Source organism: Vulpes lagopus, chromosome 24, assembly GCF_018345385.1.
Source record: "Vulpes lagopus strain Blue_001 chromosome 24, ASM1834538v1, whole genome shotgun sequence".
NCBI lineage: Eukaryota > Metazoa > Chordata > Mammalia > Carnivora > Canidae > Vulpes > Vulpes lagopus.
In genome coordinates, this window is record NC_054847.1 from 547,442 (window position 1) to 571,178 (window position 23,737).

At 38.2% G+C, this 23,737-nt stretch overlaps 1 protein-coding gene across 3 annotated transcripts in view; it reads left to right on the plus strand.

Annotated features, from left to right (window-relative positions):
• PLEKHB2 (pleckstrin homology domain containing B2) overlaps positions 1–23,737 on the plus strand; it is a 49,866-nt gene that overhangs the window by 17,139 nt on the left and 8,990 nt on the right. For 2 of the 3 annotated variants that reach the window (XM_041739704.1, XM_041739705.1), the window contains exons 3-6: positions 1,434–1,586; positions 2,837–2,939; positions 12,690–12,729; positions 13,957–14,046. In XM_041739704.1, the coding sequence (XP_041595638.1) occupies positions 1,434–1,586; positions 2,837–2,939; positions 12,690–12,729; positions 13,957–14,046 (386 nt within the window). Of the gene's footprint in view, positions 1–1,433; positions 1,587–2,836; positions 2,940–12,689; positions 12,730–13,956; positions 14,047–23,737 lie in introns of those variants that run through there. The other variant, XM_041739706.1, reaches the window with a different exon arrangement.

Consider the following 23,737-nt stretch of genomic DNA (forward strand, 5'->3'; position numbering starts at 1 on the left):
TTTATTTATTCATGAGAGACATAGAGGCACAGAGAGGCAGAGACACAGGCAGAGGGAGAAGCAGGCTCCATGCAGGGAACCCAACGTGGGACTCCATCCCAGGTCTCCAGGATCACACTCTGGGCTGAAGGCAGAGCTAAACTGCTGAGCCACCCACGCTGCCCCAGTTTAAAAAATTTTTTTGAAAATAATTGGCACAATGTTACTTTGGTTTCAGATGTGCAACACTGTTTTGCTATGCTGTGCTCACCACAAGTGGAGCTGCCATCTGTTTCCATACATCACTATTACATTATCATTGACTGTATTCCTTAGGCAGTGCCCTTTATTCCCAGGACTTATTCATTCCGTGACTGGAAGCCTGTATCTCCTGTTCACCTTCCTCTGTTTTGCCCATCCCCTCAGCCCCCTTCCCCTCTGGGAACCATCAGTTTGTTCTCTGTATTTATGTGTCTGTTTCTGACTTTTTTTTTTGAAAGATTTTATTTATTCATGATAGAGAGAGAGAGAGAGAGAGAGAGAGAGAGAGACAGAGACACAGGCAGAGGGAGAAGCAGGCTCCATGCCAGGAGCCTGATGCAGGACTCGATCCTGGGACTCCAGGATCCCGCCCTGGGCCAAAGTCAGGCGCCAAACCGCTGAGCCACCCAGGGATCCCCTATTTCTGCCTTTAATGTTTGTTTATTCATTTGGGTTTTTTTTTTTTTTAGGTTCCACATGAGTAGAATCATGGTATTTGTCTTTCTTAGTCTGACTTATTTCATTAAGCATAATACCCTCTAAGTTTGTCCATGTCATCACAAATGACACAATCTCATCCTTTTTTAATGACTGCATAATATTTCATTGTATACAAACATCACATCTTCCTTAATCCATTTGTCTGTTGATGGACACTTAGCAACTTAGGTTGCTTCCATATCTTGGCTATTGTAAGTAAAACTGCAATAAACATGGCACATATATCTTTTTGAATTAGTGTTTTTGTTTACTTTGGGTAAATAATAGTGGAACTATTGGACCATATGGTATTTCTATTTTTAATTTACTGTTTTCCACAATGGCTATACCAATTTACATTCTCACCAACTTGGTTCCTTTTCTCTATATCCTCACCAACACTTGTTATCAAAATCAAGGTTTTATCGAGCTTTTAAAAAAAATTTTGGGAAAAAAAAAATTGGGGGGACTATTAAGTTGACAGCATTTTTAGTATGTTTAGTGTAAGCTGCATATAGTCCTTCCTGGTACGGCATGGGTGTTTGGGCCTTTGGAATCTGCTTTCATCTCCATTTTGATGTAGTGCTCTGGGCAATTGTATGCCTGATACTTACGGGGCCAGAGGAAAGTTTTCTTTGTTTCTGTTACCTGTGAACTAGAGGATAAAGGCCTTGCTTTTTTGGCTCAAAGCCAACCTTTCCTGTTTTTTTCAGGTACTATTTTGAAGCGTTGGAAGAAGAATTGGTTTGACTTGTGGTCGAATGGTCACCTGATCTATTATGATGACCAAACTCGGCAGAGCATTGAGGATAAGGTCCATATGCCAGTGGACTGCATTAATATCCGCACCGGGCGGGAGTGTCGGGGTGAGTCTCTCATGGCCAGCTTCTGTCCTCTACCCTTCCCCATTCTTAGGAATTGAATCATCCTCCTTACTCATTTTGCTTTTATTAACAGACCAAAGGAGGGTTTCATCTGGGAGGTGATACAGTGGACACCCAGACACTTGGATCATAGATCATACAGTTAGGGCAGATTACTTTTCTCATCTGAATGAGATCCAGCAGTCCACATTCCTTGTTCTGTCATGGAGAAGGTGGTGGAGAACAACCAGAGTGCTGAGATCCTCAAGAAAGGTAGAATGAGCCTAGGTAGTTATAGGTTTTGTGACTCAGAAAGGGGCATCTTATTGATAACACCACCAGTCACTTAAAAATCCATGATGCCTTGGTTTCCAGGAGTTATTCCTTATATTCATTTTAAAGGAATAGATTTTTAATAAGTATGGACTTCTATTCAAGGGCATATGTAGACTTCCCTGTTTATTAGCTCTGTGTCTATTTGAATAAAGAGTCTGTTTTAATAAACAGTAATGTTTGAAATCTTGTTTCTAAATAATAGTATTTAAGTTAAAGGGTCACAGATGGCATATAACCATTGGTGTTGTAACATCTTGCCCTTGCATTTTTTCTTAAAGATTTTATTTATTTATTCATAAGAGACACACAGAGAGAGGCAGAGTCATAGGCAGAGGGAGAAGCAGGCTTCCTGTGGGGAGCCTAATATGGGACTCTGGGATCACACCCTGAGCCGAAGGCAGATGCTCAGTCTTTGAGCCATCTGGGCATCCCTGCATGTTAGTTCTTGAAACACAAGTGTCCATGGACTAGCTAGCTGTTTAAGTATCTACCTAAACCAGGCTCAAATATTATAGACCTTATTTCTTGGTACACAGAGCTACTTTAAAAATATGATTTTCACTTTTAAAGTAGTGATCCAATTTAGTAGTTCCTGTGAATAAAAGTACGTTTTATCTGATGCTTGGTAACAGTTTTCATCGTTTGGGACTTACTCTTCTAATATCTGGACTGTTCTATACATCCAACTGTATGTGGAGATAGGTCTCTTGAAGAGGCCTGCTTTTTCTTCCTGCAGGAAGTTTAAATTGGAACAGAGTTGTGATTCATATGCTTGGTTCTACAGAGCAGGACAGAGATGTTTTGTTTTTGGAATGTTTTGAATACTACTGGTCCTTTGCTTATATGAGCTATTAGGTAAGAAATCCTTTAAAAAAAAAACTATATAAATATTCCTTTTTTCTACTTATTTTTCATAGATATTCAGCCTCCGGATGGGAAGCCAAAAGAATGTATGCTGCAGATTGTTTGCCGAGATGGGAAAACTATCAGTCTTTGTGCAGAAAGCACAGATGATTGTTTGTAAGTTTTGGGTTTTTATGTGTTTAATTTAAATAGTTTTCTTTGTTTTGTTTTTTATGTTTAAAGGTTTTATTTATTTATTTGACACAAGAAAGCATAAGCAGGGGAAGCAGCAGAGGGAGAGGGAGAAATAGGCATCCTGCTGAGCAGGGAGCCTGATGCGGGGCTCCATCCCAGGATCCTGGGATCATGCCTTGGGCCAAAGGCAGACTCCCAATGGCCTCAGCCATTCAGGTGGCCCAAAAAGTGTTGTGTTTTAATTTCCAATTGTCAGAAGGGAAAAGAATGAGAGTGGAGTTTTCCTTTAGGCAGAATAAGTGACTAAGAGGATGTGTGAAAGAAATGTAATAGGGCCTTACTCCATGCCTGATAACCCTGGTCCTAGTTTCTGCCTCTCCAGAGCTGTCCAGGTCAGATCCTATTAGAGTGTAAATGACAAAGTCTTTATATATAGCTAACTTTCCACCTTTTTTCATTATTATACGTACATTGGGTAATGGACATAGTTGAAGGCTTCTTAAATCTTGTTCTTTTTATATAAATATCTTTTTAAAAATACTAACATCTGTGTATGTAGTCTTTTTCTTCCTTTGGTGGCTCCTCCTCCATTTGTCATCTCTGAAGAAGGAATGAAGAGTTACAAGGAAGAAGACCCAGGTTTATCAGTTCTCAGCCTGTTAAAACATTGGCAGTGAAGTTGGATCAGAATCTTGAAAACACTGATTAAATACGATTTGGGAGTGGGGGGCACCTGCCTCAGTTGGTTAAGTGGCTGACTCTTGATTTTGGCTCAGGTCATCGTCTCAGGGTCGTGAGATCAAGTAAGTTGGGTGTGGAGCCTGCTTAAGTCTCTCTCTCTCCCTCCCTCCCTCCCTCTCCCTCTCCCTCCCTCTCCCTCTCTCTCTCTCCCTCACCCTCCTCCTCTGATGGAGCACAAGTACATGCGTGCTCTTCCTCCTCTCAAAAAAAAAAAAAAAAATTTGAGGGAAAGAATTTTTTTTTCTGACCACTCTATGTCACTCTCATGAGTTAACTCTAGGTTTTGTGAAAATCGACTAACAGATTATTGTAATATTCATTCATATTTAAAATATTCATATGTAGGTGACTATTTTCATAAAATCCAAACCAGTTTGTCAGAGTGCCTGCTCCACATTTCACATATATGTTTACCTTCAGTATAAACATTTATTTCATGCTGAACTCAATAGAGTTTACTTTAAATCCCATATGTAGCTGTTTTTTTACAGTCTTCTGGTGAATCTTAAATGGTACTTCCTGGAAGACATACAGCCTTTCCTATAGACTGGTGGAGAAATTACCACATGTAAAGTCAGTTTGCCACTTTTTAATAAACTGGACCTGTATTATTACTACTAAAGAATTTACGTATGTTGAACACTTACTTGGCACTAAGCACTGTGCTAACTGCTTTATATATGTTTTTTAATCTTCGCTATATCTTATATATGCTATTCTTGTTATAAGAAATTTAGGCCTTGAGATGCCTGAGTAGCTCAGCAGTGGAGCGTCTGCCTTCAGTTCAAGGTGTGATTCTGTGGTCCCGGGATTGAGTCCCACATTGGGCTCCCTGCATGGAGCCTGCTTCTCCTTCTATCTCTGCCTCTCTCTCTGTGTGTCTCATGAATAAATAAAATATTTTTTTAAAAAATATATTTTTAAAGATTTTATTTATTTATTCATGAGAATACACAGAGAGGAGAATGAGAGAGAGGCTGAGACACAGGCAGAGGGAGAAGCAGGCTCCATGCAGGGAGCCTGACGTGGGGATTCGATCCCGGGTCTCCAGGATCACACCCCAGGCTGCAGGCGGCACTAAACCGCTGAGCCACCAGGGCTGCCCTGAATAAATAAAATCTTAAAAAAAAAAAAATTTAGGCTTAATGAGGTTAAGTAACTTCCTATATCACTTTTTTAATGCCTCTATAATAAATTACCCTGAGCTTAGTGGCTTCAAACAATACAAATTTGTGATTGCATTTCTGGAGGTCAGGAGTCCAAACTGGGTCTTATAGTGTTGTCAGGGCCATGGTCTGTGATCCCTTTGAGGCTCTGGGGGAAAATCTGTTGGCTTTCCCTTTCCAGCTTCTAGAGGCTTCCTAGTTTCTTGGCTTCTGGGCCAACCCCTTTTCTTGTGGTCGTCTCTTTGGTTCTTTGCAGCTGGGGAAGGTTATATATTTTTTAAAGACTTAATGAGGGGATCCCTGGGTGGCGCAGCGGTTTGGCGCCTGCCTTTGGCCCAGGGCGTGATCCTGGGGACCCGGGATTGAATCCCACGTCGGGCTCCCGGTGTATGGAGCTTGCTTCTCCCTCTGCCTGTGTCTCTGCCTCTCTCTCTCTCTCTCTCTCTCTCTCTATCATAAAAAAAAAAAAAAAGACTAATGAGTAGTGTGGACCAACCTGGACAATCCAGGGTAATCTCCCCATCTCAAGGTCCTTAACCTTCGTTACAGCTGTAGAGTCCCTTTTGTCCTGTCAGGTAACATTCACAGCTTTTCAGGCTTAGAATCCTGACATTATCCTGTCTACCACACTTCCCAAGATTTTAGAGCTAGTAGACTAGATTCAGGATTTGAACCTGTCTCCAGAGCTCTTTGTTGTACTATATATACACTGAGGTGTCACATGGAATGTTTTTTATAAATAGTGGAAAAAATATCTGGTACGAGCAGTAATTAGTCTGATGATGTTTATGACCTCAGTAAATGTGAACTGATTAAATTATCCTTAAAAATAAGATCTGAGATTGGGTAAAAAATACAAAGTCTAACTATATAGACTGTTAAGCTACACACTTGAAATAAAATGACTTAGAAAGGTGAAAAGTAGTTTCAGGAGACAGTTTCCCATGACTGTCACAAATTGGGTGCCTTAAAACAACAAATGTATTCTCTCACAGTTTTGGAAGCTAAGAGTCTAGGCTCAGTGTGTCAGCAGAGCCATGCTCCCTTTGAGACTCCTGAATAGCATCTTCCTTCCTAGTTGGGGTTGTGGTTTGTGATCCTTGACATTCTTTGGCTTGCCACTGCATCAGTTCAATCTCTGCCTCTTTTGTAATGGCATTCTCCGTGTGCGCCTGTGTCCAGATGTTCTCTTAAAAGGGACACCAACTGTATTAGAGAAAGGAACCATAATTAATTCATTAATTAATTGAGTCCCTCTGTAAAGACCTTTTTTTCTTTCTTTTTTTTTTTTTGAGAGAGAGAGAGAGCGCGCGTAAGGAAGCACATGCGCCTGGGAAGGGGCATTGGGAGAGGGAGAGAGTGTCCTAAGCAGACTCCATGCTGAGTGTGGAGCCTGACATGGGCTCACATGGGCTCAAGATCTCATGACCCTATAATCATGACCTGAGCTGAAGTCAAGAGTTGAACACTTAATTGATTAAGCCACCCAGGCACCCCAAGAATTTATTTCTAAGTAAGCCAGAGGTACTGGATACCAGTGCATTTTTTGGCAGAGGACAGAGTTCAACTCATAACTGAGACCTTTGAGTAGAAGTGGTGAAATGAAGGAGAAATCTTTCAGCAGTAAAGAAGTTCAGCTTTAAGCATCGTGTACAAATAGTGATGGCCAACGAAAGAAATAGAAGATTTTATTGAGATGTATCATTGTTTTTATCCCCAACTCTCAGAAGCAGTAAGGAGGAGTTAAGTCTTGTAAATTTTCAATAATTGTGAGAGGGATGTTAATTAAAAGAATAAGGTGCTTTTTGGGAGAGCTAAGGAAAAACCCTTGGGAATAGGATATCCTTAGGACCTCAGTGGAGAGTAGTGGAAGGTTCCCCTCAGGGTTTGTCATTCCAGAGCCACTGGAAGGGTTCAAAGGTCACAGGAGTAGGATAATTCTGTGGCTGGTGAAGTGAGCCCTAGCATGAGACATTCAAGAGAATATGCTTGGAAGAGTGTAGAAGCCAGGTTTTTCAGAAAGGACTTAGTGCCACAAGAAATTTTATTCTCTCCCATTATTATTCCCTCTGATTAAAGAAAAGTGATTGAGGGTAACATCTAGTCATCACATTGTTGGGGTGGAGTGAGGTGGAGCTGCCAGTTGATGTCAGATTAGGAAGGGTGTCAAGAAGAAATAACACATAGTATAGCAAATCCAAGTTTTAGGTGTCATTTCCCTTGTTAAACACAAGACACAAAGAAATGGTGTGACAACTATACTGTAAAGGAAAAATAGGAAGGAAAATATAAGAGCCTCCTCATCTGTGGGAAAAGAAAACCCATGAGACAACGGAATTTTCCAAGAATGCTTTCCTGGCTACCAATTTAAAAATATAACCCCCGCCCTTGCATCACACACACACACACACACACACACACACACACACACACACACTTAACCATCTAACGAGCTGCTTGTTTACCGTGTTTATCTCTTTTTATTAGAGCATAATCTTCATGAGAGAGAGAATTTATGTTTTTTTGGTGCCCTTTTGCATCTGGGTAACCACGGTGGTCCATCATAGGGTATATCTGCCATTCATTTTATAATCTAATGTAAAGGCACAAATCTTGGCTCCCTTCCTTGGGTTACAAGCCCATCTAAAAAATGAATTACTGGCGTGAAGGAAGGGCTTGAGAATACTCTCAGAGAAAGCAAGGGGAAAAGATTAAAGACTTTAGAGAAAAGATCAGAACTATGTTAGACAAGTTAACAAGTTAAACAAGAGTTTATCAGGAAGATTATTGATGTCTGGAAGGTGCAGAACCCAAGAAGGTAGTTAGAAAGTCAGTGCAAGAAAAATTTTCTGAAATAATAGAAGGGAATTTGCAGACCAAAGTCCATAAGAGACAATATTAAATCCAGATATAATATATTCACAATCAAATAGGATACCCTTTATTTAGTGAAATAAATGACAATAGTAAAGTGCTTGTAAATCTTTTGGGGAATTTTGCAGCTTTACTGCATTCATTAGAAAACCAGAATGTTTGAAAATAACTCACCTTGAAAATAACTTAGCAAAGCTTTCAACTCAAGGATGTAGTGAAATGACAATAAAACAGAAAAGGGAGGCACCTGGGTGGCTCAGTGGTTGGGCGGCTCAGTGGTTGAGTATCTGCCTTTGGCTTAGTTCATGATCCTGAGATTGAGTGCTGCTTCTCCCTCTGCCTGTCTGTGCCTCTCCCTCTGTGTCTCATGAATAAATAAATAAAATCTTAAAAAAAAAAAAAAAAAAACAGAAAAGAAACTGGTATAGATGAGAGCAGAAGGATGGGGAGTCATTAAGAAAGGGAAGGGTAAAGGGATGAAGGAGGGAGAACTGGAAATTTGTGAAATTTAAGACTTAGGGTCTAGTTTTTGTGATTGTATATGGGCAGTTAGTAGGAACAGAATTCGTTACAACTTTTTCCCAGGGTCATTTGGCAGTACCCACTGAAGTATGTTTATATTTCCTGACCCAGCAGTGTAACTTGTTGGCATTTTCCCTATAGAAATGTTTACATAAGGGTGCAAAGGTAATGAGAATGTCAATATTAATAGTAGCATTATTTTTATATTGACCAGTCCACCGCTAACGTATTTAACGGTGACAGGTTGGAAGCTTTCCCACCAAGATTAGGGATAAGACAAAGATTGCCCACTCTTACCACTTCTATTTAATACACCAGAAGTCTTAGCTAAAGTAGTTAGGCAAGAAAGAGAAGTAAAAGACCTCCAAACTGGAAAGGAAGAAGTAAAATGATCTTTTTATAGATGATTTGATCTCTATATAGAAAACTCTAAAGACTCCACCCAAAAATTGCTAGACCTAATAAATGAGTTCAGTAAAATTACAGAATATAAACCCAACGTACAAACATCAGTTGCATTTCTATACACTCACAAGGAACTGTCTGAAAAAGAAACAATCCCATTTGTAATAGCACTAAAAATAATAAAATACTTAATAATAAGTTTAACCAAGGAGATGAAAGCTCTGTACACTGAGAATTACAAGACATTGATGAAAGAAATTGAGGATGATACAAATGGGAAAGATATCATGTGTTTATGGATTGGAAGAATTAATATTGTTAGAATGTTCATACTCCTCAAGTCATCTGTAAATTCAGTGTAGTTTCCATCAGTTTAAATGCCATTTTTCAAATAGAACAATCCTAAAATTCAAGAGCACAAAAGACCTTGAATAGCTAGAAAAAGAACAAATTTGGAGACCTTGCAATTCCTGATTTCAAACTTTATTACAAAGCTATAGTAATCAAAACAGTGTGGTACAGGCATAAACATAGACACATAGGCCATTGTAACAGAATCAAGAGTCCAGAAGTAAACCCATGCATATATAGTCCATATATATTTTTAAAATTTTATTTATTATTTAAGTAATCTCTACACCCAGCATATGGCTCAAACCCATGACCTGAGATCGAGTGGTGTGCTTTTCCGACTGAGCCAGTTAGGTGTTTTTGATGAGGGAGCCAAGGATACTCAATGATGAAAGGATAAACTATTAAATGATGCTGGGAAAACTGGATAATCCCATGCAAAAGAATGAAATGGGAAGGCTAACTTAGACCACTCACACAGATTAGTTCAGAGTAGTTTAAAAACTTAAATATAAGAAGAGCCTAAACTGTTAAACCACTGGAAGAAAACATAGGGAAAAAGCTCCTTTTCTCTTTTCTAAATTCTTGTAAGTTAACATATAATGCTGTATCACTTTGAAGCATTCAATACAGTGATCCAATAATTCTGTACATTACGTAGTGTTCATTGTGATAAATTGTACTTTTAATTATCTTCACCAATGTCACCCATATCTCCCACTCACCTCCCCTCTAGCAACCATCCATTTGTTCTCCATGGTTAAGACTCTGCTTTTTGATTTGTCTCTCTCTTTTTTCCTTTGTTCTTTTATTTCTCAGATTCCTCAAATGAGTGAAATCATATGGTATTTATCTTTCTCTGACTGGCTTATTTTGCTTAGCATACTACTCTCTAGCTCTATCCATGCTGTTGCAAATGGCATGCAAGATGCCATTCTTTATGTCTGAATAATATTCCTGTGTGTGTATACACGTTATATACACACGTGTGTACACATACATACTTGTATATGCACATACATAACATTCATGTTTAGATATACATACACACACACTGCTTTATCCACTTATCTATTGATAGACATTTGGACTGCTATTTGGCCACTGTAAATAATACTGCAGTAAACATAGGGGTGACATATACCTCTTCAAATAAGTGTTTTCATATTCCTTGGGTAAATGTTCAGTAGTGCAATTACTGGATCATAAGGTTCCATTTTTAATTTTTTGAGGAACCTCTGTACTGTTTTCTGTGGTGGTTTCACCAGTTTGCATTCCCACCTTCAGTGCAAGAGGGCTCCTTTTTCACATCTTCACCAACACATATTTTTTGTGTTGATTTTAGTTACTCTGGCAGTTATGAGCTGATATCTCATTTTGGTTTTGATTTGCATTTCCCCAGTGATGAGTGATGTTGAGCATCTTTTCGGCCATGTGGATGTCTCTTTGGAGAAATGTCTTCATGTCTTCTGCTCTGTTTAATTGGATTATTTGGTTTTTGGGTGTTGAGTTTTAGAAGTTCTTTATATTTTTTTTGATACTAACCTATATCAGATCTGCCATTTGCAAATATCTTTTCCCATTTGGTAGGTTTTCTTTTAGTTTTGTTGGTTGTTTGCTTTTTTTTTTTTTTTAAATTCTTATTTATTTATGATAGGCACACAGTGAGAGAGAGAGAGGCAGAGACACAGGCAGAGGGAGAAGCAGGCTCCATGCACCGGGAGCCCGACGTGGGACTCGATCCTGGGTCTCCAGGATCGCGCCCTGGGCCAAAGGCAGGCGCCAAACCGCTGCGCCACCCAGGGCTCCCTTGTTGGTTGTTTCCTTTGTTGTGGGGAAGCTTTTACCTTGATGTAGTCCCAATAGTTTATTTTTACTTTTGTATTCCTTGCCTCAGGAGATATATCAAGAAGTTCCTATGGCTGATGGGTCAGAGAAGTTACTGCCTGTATTCTCTTCTTAGGTCCTTAATCCATTTTGAGTTTATTTTTGTGTATCATGTAAGAAAGTAGTAGTTTTGGGGGGAAAGCTCTTTAACATTGGTCTTGGCGATGATTTTTTTTGTATAACTATAAAAGCAAAGGTAAAAGTAAACATGGACTACAGCAAATTGTAAAGCTTCTGCACAGCAAAAGAAACGACAGAAAAATGGAAAGGCATCCTATGGAATGGGAGAAGGTATTTGTAAACTATCTACATAATAAGGGCTTAGTATCCAAAATGTATAAGGAACTTGTACAACTTCATAGCAGAAACCCACAGTTTTATTTCAAAATGGGCAAAGGACTTGAATAATTTTCCAAAGATCTACAAATGGCCAACAGGAAAAGATGCTCAGCATCACTAATCACCAGGGCAATGCAAATCAAAGTCATAATGAGATTACTTCACATCTCCTAGAATGGCTGCTATTAAAAAGATGAAAGATAAGTGTTTGTGAGAATGTAGAGAAAAGGGAACTCTGGGCACTGTTGGCAGGAATGTAAATTGGTACAAGCCACTATGGATATATTATGGTGGTTCCTCAAAAAACTACCATATGATCTAGCAGTCTCCCTCTGGATATATGTCTTGGAGGAAATGAAATCATTATCTTGAAGAGACACTTGCACCCACGTGTTCAGTGCAGCATTATTCACATTTTCCAGGACATGAAACAGCCTCAGCAGTTGTTGATGGATGAATGGTTAAAGAAAATGTGACACACACACGCGCGCGCAATATTTAATCGTGAAAAAAAGAAGGAAATTCTGCCTTTTGCGATAGCATGGATGAACCTTGAGGGCATTGTGCTAAGTGAAATAAATTAAAGACATACTGTATATTCTCTCTCTCTTTTAGAATCTAAAAAAGCCAAATTTCTAGAAATAGTAGAATGACTGGTGGTTTCCCAGGGCTGTTGGTTGGGGGAAATGGAGAGATGTTGGTCAAAGGGTACGAACTTTCAGCTATGTGATGAAGAAGTTCTGGGCATCTAATATAGTATGGTGATTATAGTGAACAAATGCTTTATTATATACTTGAACAGGTTAAGGGAGTAGATTTCTAATATTATCACCAGAAAAAAAAAAAAAACAAAGCAGTTATGTGAGGGGATGAAGGTATCAATCTTACTGTAATAATCATTTTGTTTTATATATATATATATGTATATTATAAAACAAAATGATTATCACAATATATATATGAGATCATCATGTTATATACCTTAAACTTAAATGTTATATGTCAGTTTCTAAAGGTAACCAAAAAAATACCAGCATTATTTTCAGTTACCAAAAAATTGACAATCTAAATCTCATATCATGGAACATTATGTAGCCATTCAAAAACAAATGCAGTAGATCTGTGTGTGACCTGAACTGAATAAAGCAAGTTGCAGTATAGTAAGCAGAGTGCGTTTTCTATTTACTAAAGAGTGAAGCAAAAACTGTATAGTAATAGATTATGCTTTAAATATTATATAGTGTATATACCACAGATATGTATTTTTTGTGTATTATGTATTTCTTGTGCATGTCTCAAATGCTTTGAATGAGTCTTGGGGTAAGGGCTGAAGACTTGTTCTTGAAACAAGTGTTTTCAGAAATTTTGATACCAACACAGGCTTGAGAATCATTGAACTAGATGTTGGATTGCTTTATATAAAAACATTCCTTTTTCTTTTCTCTAGAGCCTGGAAATTTACACTCCAGGATTCCAGGACAAACACAGTAAGTTGCTAAAGGCAGTCACCAGAAACGTTTTCATTTAGTCTTGCTGTAACAAATGAGAGCCTGAGGGATTAGGAAAGGAAAATGGGGATGGGTCTCTTGGCCATGTAGCCATGGCTGGATAGTCATAGCTGGGCGGGGCACCTTTTGCTGATATGAGAGCAAGTTAGATTCTGCCAAACCTTTTAAAAAGGCAAGCGGAGCCCTCTGAATATAGGCAGCACTGGTTCAAGTGTTAGCTTCTAGAAATGTCTGTTATCTAGAAATTTTTGCAACACTTTGGGTTCTGTGATCTACAGGGATGGCTCATAAAGGACTGCAGAGTCCTTTCTATTGCATAGCATCTCAGCCTTGTGAAACAAGCATTTTTGGAACTTGTACTTGACTCTAGCTCTGCTTCTGAGGTCACTGAGACAGGTAAATCCCATTTGTAAGGGCTCGTGTGTGTCAGAATCAAAGCAACTTTTGTGGTCAACATTTTTATTCTTCAGATGGGATTTTTTTCTTTTATCTCTCTAGGAAGAAAAAGTAGAGGAAGCTTATAAAAGAAAGATAATTTGTGCAGGTGGAAAAAGAAAGTACAAAAGACTTAATATCCAAATGTCATTGTTTCCTACTCCTGTTAGTCCAAGATAGTTCCTCCTAAGCCTATTCTGCAACTCCAGTTACCTTTTCTTTGATAAAAATCTTCTTGGCTGAAATCAGTATTAATGATCCATATAGTTAGAGGTAAGATTCCAAGATGATTCTTTGTATGGAATTTTTTTTTGTATAGATTTTTTTTTAATAGTGCATAGATTTTTCTTTTCACTGGGAAGTAATTTAATGAAGAATTTTTTTAAAATCAAAAAACAGACTGTAGAACAATCTCTGACTGCTATATTTCAGACTGTAGGATTTTTATTCAACAAAAGAGTTGTTGAGAGTGACACATCTTTGAAAAGGCCTGGGTAATGGAGACTCTGCCTCCTTGGGCCATGAGAGCTTTGTTCTTGCCTCCTGCAGATGGCTGAAGACGCCCCCCCTCCTCCTGAATTCAAAGGTTACTAGAGTTCAGGGTTGAAAGGGAATGGTGGGGAGATACTTCTGTTCACTGCTTCTCACAGAGCTGTTGTATTTGCTGTTCTAATTTTTAAGAATTTGCTAAATAAAATATATATGCATAGAGTCCTAAGAACCTATGGTTGCTTTGTGACAACCTCTTTCGTTCTTTGTCTCTTCTCATAGGCGTATGTTGGCTCAGAAGTCCTGTATGATGAAACAGCTGTGGCTTCTTCCCCACCGCCTTACACAGCCTATGCCACGCCAACCCCTGAGGTAGGGAGCGGATCTTGGCATTTTGGAATCCAAATGAAGGGAGGTTGGGGTCTCTGTGCCACTATCCTTTTATTTTAAGAAATAAATTTTTAAGAACCCCTTGAGCCAGTAAGAGATTATTTTCTTTCATAAAATGTATAATCTTCATGTTTACATTTTTTAAAGATAGATCTAAAAATGATTCATGTTAATGGTAGTTGCTTTCATAATATGGTATTGATGATTTATGGTTTATACTTAATGATTTACTGGAATTCTCTTTATAATCTGAAAAACTGCTTTAATTTTGAAAAAACAAAACAAAACAAAAACCCAAAACCTTAAAAAATCACATACCAAATACTTTGGGGGTATCTCCTAGTTAGAATTGCCAAATGCTTAGTCCTACATATAGAAGTCTGTTGTGGAAGGTACTTCTGTTTTGTTTTTTTGACTTTTAATTTTGAAATAATTATAGATTTACAGGAAGTTGCAAAAATAATATGTAGAGATCCTATGTACTCTTCACCCAGCTCCCCAGTTGTTACTTGTTAGATAAAATGAAAACCAGGAATGTGAAATGGGCACAATATTTATGTCTGGTTTTGTGTCACTTTATCATATGTATAGATTTGTGTAACCAGCTCCTCTCCTCGGTCAAGATCTAAAACTTCACAAAATCTCCCTTCTACACCCTTACATAATCCTACCTCCTTCCCTTTCCTAACTCTGTGGTTTGTTCTCTGTCTATATGATTTTGTCATTTCCACAGTGTTACATAAATGGAGTCATACAGCATGTGATCACATGAGTTTTTTTTTAGTTTAGTATTTTTCACTTAGCACAGTGCCCTTAAGACCCATCCAGATTGTTGCATGTGTACCCCATTAAGTATTGAGGGGCATTTACCTGTTGGACTTGTCGCAGAGTTCTGGCTATTACCAATAAACCTACCGTGAACACTCATCATGTACAGGTTTTTGTACAAACACAAAGTTGATTTCTCTGGAAAAAATGCCTCCAAATGGAATTGCTGGATGGTATGGTAAGTACGTGGTTAGTTTTTTAAAAAGCTAACAAACTGCTTTCCAGAATGACTCTACCATTTCACTTATGAGTATTCTAGTTTCTCTGCATCCTCCCCAGCATTAAGTGGTATCACTGTTGTTTATTTTAGCTGTTCTAACAGGTGTTTGTCTTAGCACCTGTAAGTGATCTTACACATTCTGATCTTTTTTTTGTTTTGTTTTTAAAGATTTTATTTATTCATTCATGAGAGACAGAGGCAGAGACATGGGCAGAGGGAGGAGAAGCAGGCTCCATGTAAGGAGCCCGACACGGGCCTCAATCCTAGGACCCTGGGATCATGCCCTGAGCCAAAGGCAGACACTCAGCCATGGAGCCAGCCAGGAGTTCCACACATTCTGATCTTAATTTGCGTTTCCCTAACAGCTAGTGATGTTGCCATTTTTTATTACTTGCGATCATATATCCTGTTCAGTAAAATGTCACCTCATGTTTTTTGCTTGTTTTCTAATTATTATTTTTTTAACATTGACTTTTGAAATTCTTATATATGTTTGAGATAGCAACCCTCTGTCAGATATGTGTTCTGTAGCATGTGTTTTTATTCTCTTAATAATGCCTTTCACAGAATTTTAATTTTCATGCAGTCCAATTTATCACTTTTTATGGTTTGTGCTTTTGTTGTCACGTTTCACACTTAACCCAGACCAGGTTTCCTAAGGTTTTCTACTATGTTATTTTTTGAAAGTTTTATAGTTTTATAGTCTCAGGACTTACATTTAAGTGTTTTCTTTTTTTTATTTCATTTTTTTCATTTAAGTGTTTTCCATTGTGAGTTAATCTTTTTGGAATGTGTTAGAGTTAAAAGTCTTCTTCTTTTTCTTTTTTTTTTTTTTTGAGTATAGATGTCTAATTGTTCCACTACAATTTGTTAGAAAGACTTTTAGTTCTTTTTGGAATTGCTTTTGCATTTCTGTCACAAATCAGTTGGCTGTATTTGTGTGTGTCCATTTCTGGGTTCTCTGTTCAGTTCTGTTGATCTGTGTGTTTTTCTTCCTCTGACACCACACAGACTTGATTACTATAGCTGTATAAAAAGTGTTGAGATGGGGTAGACTGATATCCTACTTTATTCTTCCTTCTCAGAATTCCCTTAACTCTACTGGTTCCATTTCCTTTCCATATGAAAGTCTAAATCTACAATATAATCTTCTTGATAGATTTTGATAGAAATTGTTTTAAACCTATGTGTCAGAGGATCCCTGCCTGGCTTAGTGGTTTGGTGCCTGCCTTAGGCCCAAGACGTGATTCTGGGGTCCTGGGATCGAGTCCTGCATCGGGCTCCCTGCATGGAGCCTGCTTGTCCCTCTGCCTGTGTCTCTGCCTCTTGTTCTTTCTGTGTCTCTCACGAATAAATAAATAAAATCTTTTAAAAAAATTAAAAAAATAAACCTATGTATCAGGTTTTTTGGGGGAGAATTGACATCTTTATTATGTTGAGTTTTCCAGTCAATGAATGGACTGTCTTTTAGATACTCTTTGATTTTTTTTTCACCATTTTGTAGTTTCAATATAAATCTTGTACGTTTTGTTAGATTTGTACTTTACTATTTCTTTTTTTTTTAAATCTTGTCTATGATATTTTATTTTAAATTTCAATTTCCCCAAGGTTTTTGATTTTTGTTGATCTTATAGCTTGTGAACTTACTAAGCTCACTTACTGGTTCTAGGAGTTTTCTTTTGTACTTCTTTGGGATATGCTACATAGACAACCATGTCATCTACAAATAGAGTTTTACTTCTTCCTTTCCAATCTGTGTGCCTTCTATTTCCTTGCCCTGGTTGGAATTTCTATAGTAAGTTGAGGAAGTTCCCTTCTTTCCTAGTTTTCTGAGAGGGTTGTTTTCTTTTGTTTTGTTGTATTTTAATCATGAATAGGTGTTGAATTTTGTCAAATACTTTTTCTACATAATTTCATATGGCCATGTGATTTTTTTTTTTTTAACCTGCTAATATGATGGATCATTGATTTTCAAATACTGAACCAGCCTTGCATCCCTGGAATAAACCTCACTTAGTTGGGTGTATAATTCTTTTCATTTGTTGCTGAATTCTGTCTTTGCTAATATTGTTAAAAATGTTTTCATTTATATTCATGAAGGATATTGATCTGTAGTGCGGTTTTTTTGTACTCTTATTTTGGTATCAGGTAATACCTGATAGAATGAGTTTTAAGAAGTGTTCCCTGCTCTTCTATTTCTTAGAGAGATTATATAGAGTGGTGTTTCTTATTTAAATATTTGGCAGAAATCTCCAGTGAGATAGTCTGGGCCTGAAGATTTTTTTGGGGGGTATTTTTAATTACAGATTCTATTTTCTTAATAATTATAGGACTGTTCATCCTCTGTTTCATATTAAGTGGTTTGTAGTAATTTGTACTTTTTGTGGAATTGGTCCTTAGCATATAAGTTGTCTGATTTACATGTGCAACTCTGTTGTTTGGTCAAGAGGCATTTATATTTTCTTGGTGGATTAACTGTATTATAATGTAATGACCCTTTCTGTTTCTTTTGTCTGATGCCTGCTCTGATATTGATATAGCCACTTCTGCTACTTTTTATTGTTTGCATGCTCTCTCTTCCCATCTTTTTTCTTTCAAGCTACATATATCATTACATTTGAAGTGAGTTTCTCATAGGCAGTATGTAATTGGGTCATCTCTCCTTGTATATATGACAAATTATCTTGTAATTGATATGTTAAGGCCATTTACATTTAATGTAATTTTTGGTATGTTAGGTTTAAGTATGCCACTTGTTTTTTGTTTTCCTTTGGTTCTCTTTTTAAAATTTCTCTATGTTCTCTTACGCTGTTTGCGAGTTATTTGAACATGTTTTAAAATTGCATATTTTAAAAAGATTTATTTATTTTAGGGTGGGGAGAAAGAGAGCGGGAGGAGGGGCAGAGTGAGAGAAAGAATCCAAAGCAGACAGAGCTGATGTGGGCTTTATCTCACAACCCTGAGCTCGTGACCTGAGCCCAAACAAAGAGGGGGCACTTGACGTGATGAGCACTGGGTGTTATTCTGTATGTTGGCAAATTGAACACCAGTAAAAAATAAATTTATTATTAAAAAAAAAAAAGATTTGGATGCTTATTTAACTAACTGAATCACTCAGCTGCCCCAAAAATTGAATTTTAATTTATCTGTAATGTTTCTTGAGTGTATCTCTTTATATTGCCTTTTTAGTGGTTGCTCTAGTTATTATGTTATTCATATATATGTATTTTTCAAAATCAGGTGTTTACATTTCTTTTATATATGAGAACCACATTAGATGATATTAGAGATTTTGTTTCAGCTGTCAAACTTGTTAGAAAAGTCAAACTGTGAAGAAAAGTTTATTATATTTACATGCATTTCTGCTCTGACCATATTTTCTTACCTCCTGATGTTTCAAGATTCCTTTTTTCAATTGTTTACTTTTTGCTTGGTGAACTTCCTTTTGCCATTCTCTTAGGATCAGCTGGTAGCAAATTCTGTTTTCCTTCACCCAAGAATGTCTTGATTTCTTCTCTATTTCTGAGGGATATTTTCACTAGTATAGAAGTCTGAATTGACATTTCTTTGGACATTTGGCAAGTGTGTGCTATTTCCTTTGGCCTTCATAGTTTCTGAGGACAAATCTGCTATCATTAAAATTTCTTCCCCCATGTAGGTAGTGCATTGTTTCTGGCTACTTTCTTTGTCCTTAGTTTTGAGAATTTGACTATAATGTGTTTTGGTATGGATTTTGCAGGGGCTTATCTTGTTTGGTATTCAGTTTCTTGAATATATAGATTTTTTTTTTTCTATATTTGGGAAAATTTAGGCCATTATTTCTGGAATGTTTTTTCAGTCCTGCCCCTTTTCTCTTTTGAACATAATGACCTGGGTGTTAGATATCTCAGATTCTGTTAATTTTTTTTTTCATTGATCTATTTTCACCAGTTTATACTCAGGTTTACTAATTCTTTTTCTCTGTCATTTCTGTTATTAAGCTCATTCACTGTATTTTTTTATATATTTTTTCTAAAGGTTTCATTTTTTATATTTTGAAAATATATAAATATGTGTATGTATCTTTACATAGTTTTTCCTGAGATTTTCTGTTTTCGTGGAGACTTTTTAAAATGTATTTCAGACATGTTCATAATTGCTTCTTGAAATATTTTTATGATAGCTGCTTTAAGAACCTTTCTAGATGATTCCAACATCTTTGTCATATTGATCTCTTTTGTTTTATTCATTTTGAAATCTTCCTGATTCTTGATATGATGAATGATTCTTGATCAAAACCTGGACATTTTCAGTATCATAAGACTGAATCTTAACTTAAATCTTATATTTCAGTGCACTTCCTCCCAATGCTGTTATGGGTGAAGAGACAGTTACTGTGTTGCTGCCATGTAGGGATGGAAGTGTAGGTTCTCCACTAAGCCAAACTCCCAGGGGGTGGGTTTCTTGTCACCTTCTTGTCAGGAGGGTTGGGAATTTAGGCCCTCCTCCAGGTCTCTGCTGATATCAGCCTGTATGGGAATTGGAGGAGTCCTCTTTACTGCTCCCCACTAGCCTCCACTAATACTGTGGTTACTGATGAGTACTTGTTTGCCACTAGGTCTTTGCTGATTGTATCCCACAAGTCTGGAAGGGGCATTGTTTGTTCCAGAAAAAGGTGGGAGTTCAGGCTCCTTACGTGGTCTCCACTAACACCATGGCATGAGACTAGAGGGGTGTGTGTTGTTTACATCCGGCGGGGTGATATTCTCAGCTCCTTACTTGGCCTTCTCTGATATTACTTTGGAACAGGGGCAGGGGGTGCCTTATTGCCGCCAAGTATAGAGAATGGAAGTTTACTTTCTGTACTTGGTATTGCTGGTGGAAGTTGGGGTGGGGCCACAGTTATTTCTGTAGTATTGGATGGGAGTAGAGCAGTTACTGCCTAAAAATGGTCTCTCTTGCCAGATGGCACCTTTCCTCCCAAGGATTTTGGGTAGACAGCAGGCTTTTATTGAGGCCTTTTTGTCTGTACTTAGTGGTTCCTCTCTTCTCCTTTAGCTAGTCTAGGATGTAGGAGCCAAAAAGGAAACCCAGAGAGCTCACCTTCTGTCCTTCTTAGGGTCCTGAGGTCCCTAGTCAGTCTGCCACCTTTTTTGCCATCTTTCAGAGTCTCCTTATGTTTCTTTTATATATTATGTTCAGGATTGTTAGTTATACTTAGCAGGAAGAATAGGGAACATCTGCATTTTTGCCATCTTCCAGAAGCTTAACTCCTGTGCTCTGCTTTTATAAGACAACAGGTTTATTTTTTTTATTTTTTATTTTTTTTAAGACAACAGGTTTAAACCATGTAGCTATTTGTCTGACAGCAGCAACCTATTCTTCCCTATGTCATATAGTACTTGTCACATGACAACTGCAATTGTAATTGTCTGTACACGTGTCAGTCCTCCCCTTCCCCCCACCTGCAAGTTTATAAAGAAGGCTGGGCCTTTTGTCTCCAGATTTCCCAGAATATAGTAGTCATTCACCTGCCCATTTCTGGCAATGCCCATTCATAGATGTGTGTTACTGGAAGATTGCCCAGTCACCTGCTGAGTTCTTAGACCTCACGGTCTTCCTACCCAGCAACTTTCCTAGTGCTTCATATTCTTCCTGGAACTGCTGAAAATTACTTAAGGGGGTTCTGCTGCTAGGCTGGCTTCCTCGCCTCCCTCAGCCTTCACAGAATTGAAGTGAGTCAGGGCTTTGCTAGGGGTTAGACTTTGGCTTAAGGAAATGTTGGACTGGTTTGATTTTCTATTCAGACTACTCAAACTTTCTCCATATTAACTATATGGCTGTTTCATTTTCTTACCATTTGTATGTTCACTGGAGTGGCACTTTTAAAGATTTTATTATTTATTTCAGAGAGAGAAAGAAGATGAGTAGGGGGAAGGACAGAAAGAGAGAGAGAATCTCAAGCAGACTGCATTGAGCATGCAGCCCGATGCAGAGCTCCATCTCAGGACCCTGAGATCATGACCTGAGCCAAGATGAAGAGTTGGAGACCTAACCAGCTGAGCTACCCAGGCACTCCCCCGAGTAGCACTTTTAATTTCCTTCAAGAACTTTTCCCCTGCATTCGCAGTTTGGCTAATTGCTTGGTGAAGGAGGCCCAGCTTTTGGCCTGTCTTGGCTTTCCATATGCCTTCCTCACTAGGCTTAATCATACCTAGGTTCTGATTTAAAGTGAGAGACAGGCGACTCTTCCTTTCACTTGAACACTTAAATACCATCCCAGGGTTATTGGCCTCATTTCAGTATTGTTAGGTCTTGGAAATACGAAGGCCTGAATGGGGAGAGGCAGGAACTAGTGGTTAGTGGAGCAATGAGAACACACAATATTTATCAATTAAGTTTGCCCATTTTATGTGCATGGTTTGTGGCACACCAAAACAAAGACCGCTGATCAGATTGGTGTAACAAATATAATAATAATGAAAAAGTTTGAAATATCGTGAGAATTTGCAAAATCTGACACACAGACATGAAATGAGCAAATGCTGTTGGAAAAATGGTGCCAGTACACTTGCTTGATGCAGGGTTGCCACAAACCTCCAAGGTGTGAAATTATAGCATCTACAAAGTGTAGTAAAGCAAGGCACAATAAAACAAGGTATGACTATATATCTTTTTGAGTCATGTTTTCATTTTCATCCGTTTTTATACCCAGAAGTAGAATTGTTGCATCTTATGGTAGTTCTGTTTTTAATTATTTGAGGAACCTCCATGCTATTTGCCATAGTGGCTACGCTAATTTATGTTCCTGCCAGCAGTACACAGGGTTTCCATTTTTCCACATTCTCACTGCCACTTGTTACTTGTTTTTTGTTTGTGTTTTTTGATAGTAGCCATTCTAACAAGTGTGAGGTGATTTCTCATTGTGTTTTTGATTTTCATTTCTCTGATGATAAGTGATGTTAAACATTCTTATATTTGTCTGTTGGCTGTCTGTGGAAAAATGTCCATTCAGATTCTCTGACCATTTTAGTTTTGTTGTTGTTATTAATGAGTTGTATGACTTCTTTTATATGTTTTGGATATTAATCCCTTATCAGATAAATGATTTGCAAATATTTTCTTCCATTTAATAGGTTGCCTTTTCTTTTTTTTTTTTTTTAGATTTTATTTATTCATTCATTCATTCATTCATTCATGAGAGGCACACAGAGAGAGTGGCAGAGACATAGGCAGAGGGAGAAGCAGGCTCCAGGCAGGGAGCCCGATGTGGGACTCATCCTGGAACTCCAGGATCATGCCCTGAGCTGAAGGCAGATGCTTAACCTCTGAGCCACCCAGGCACCACTAAGTAGGTTGCCTTTTCATTTCATTGACCGTTTCCTTTGCTGTGCAGAAAATTTTTATTTTTTTATTAAGTAATTAGGAGGAGGAGGAGCAGAGGGAGAGAGAATCTTAAGAAGGCTCCGTGCCCTGTGCTAAGCCTGATGCAGGGCTTGATCTCATGACCTGAGCCAAGATCAAGAGTTGGCCATTTACAAAAGACAGGAACAGAAATCTCACAGAGGAAGACATAGACATGGCCAACACGCACATGAGAAAAGGCTTCGCATCACTGGCCATCAGGGAAATACAAATCAAAACCACAATGAGATCCCACCTCACACCAGTGAGAATGGGGAACATTAACAGCGCAGGAAACCACAAATGTTGGAGAGGATGTGGAGAAAGGGGAACCCTCCTGCACTGTTGGTGGGAATGTGACCTGGTGCAGCCACTCTGGAAAACTGTGTGGAGGTTCCTCAAAGAGTTAAAAATAGACCTGCCCTACGACCCAGCAATTGCACTGTTGGGGATTTTCCCCAAAGATACAGATGCAGTGAAACGCCAGGACCCCTGCACCCTCATGTTTCTAGCAGCAATGGCCACAATAGCCAAACTGTGGAAGGAGCCTCGGTGTCCATCGAAAGATGATGGATAAAGAAGATGTGGTCTATGTATACAATGGAATATTCCTCAGCCATTAGAAACGACAAATACCCACCATTTGCTTCAACGTGGAGGGAACTGGAGGGTATTATGCTGAGGGAAGTAAGTCAATCGAAGAAGGACAAACATATGGTCTCATTCATTTGGGGAATATAAATAATAGTGAAAGGAAATAGAAGGGAAGGGAGAAGAAATGTGTGGGAAATATCAGAAAAGGAGACAGAACATGAAAGACTCCTAACTCTGGGAAACAAACTAGGGGTGGTGGAAGGGGAGGAGGGCGGGGGGTGGGGGTGAATGGGTGACAGGCACTGAGGGGGGCACTTGACGGGATGAGCACTGGGTGTTATTCTGTATGTTGGCAAATTGAACACCAATAAAAAATAAATTTATTATAAAAAAAAAAGAGTTGGCCATTTAACTGACTGGGCCACCCAGGCACCCCCCAGAAGATTTGTAGTTTGATGCAATCCCAATTGTTTATTTTTGTTGTCAAATCAAAATATTGCCAAGACTTATATGGCAGGTGGCTTATTGCCTATGTTTTCTATTACAGTTTTTTGCTTTCAAGTCTTATGTTCAAATCTTTAATCCATTTTGAGTTGATTTTTCTATATGATGTAAGATGATGGCTCAGTTTTATTCTATACATGTGGC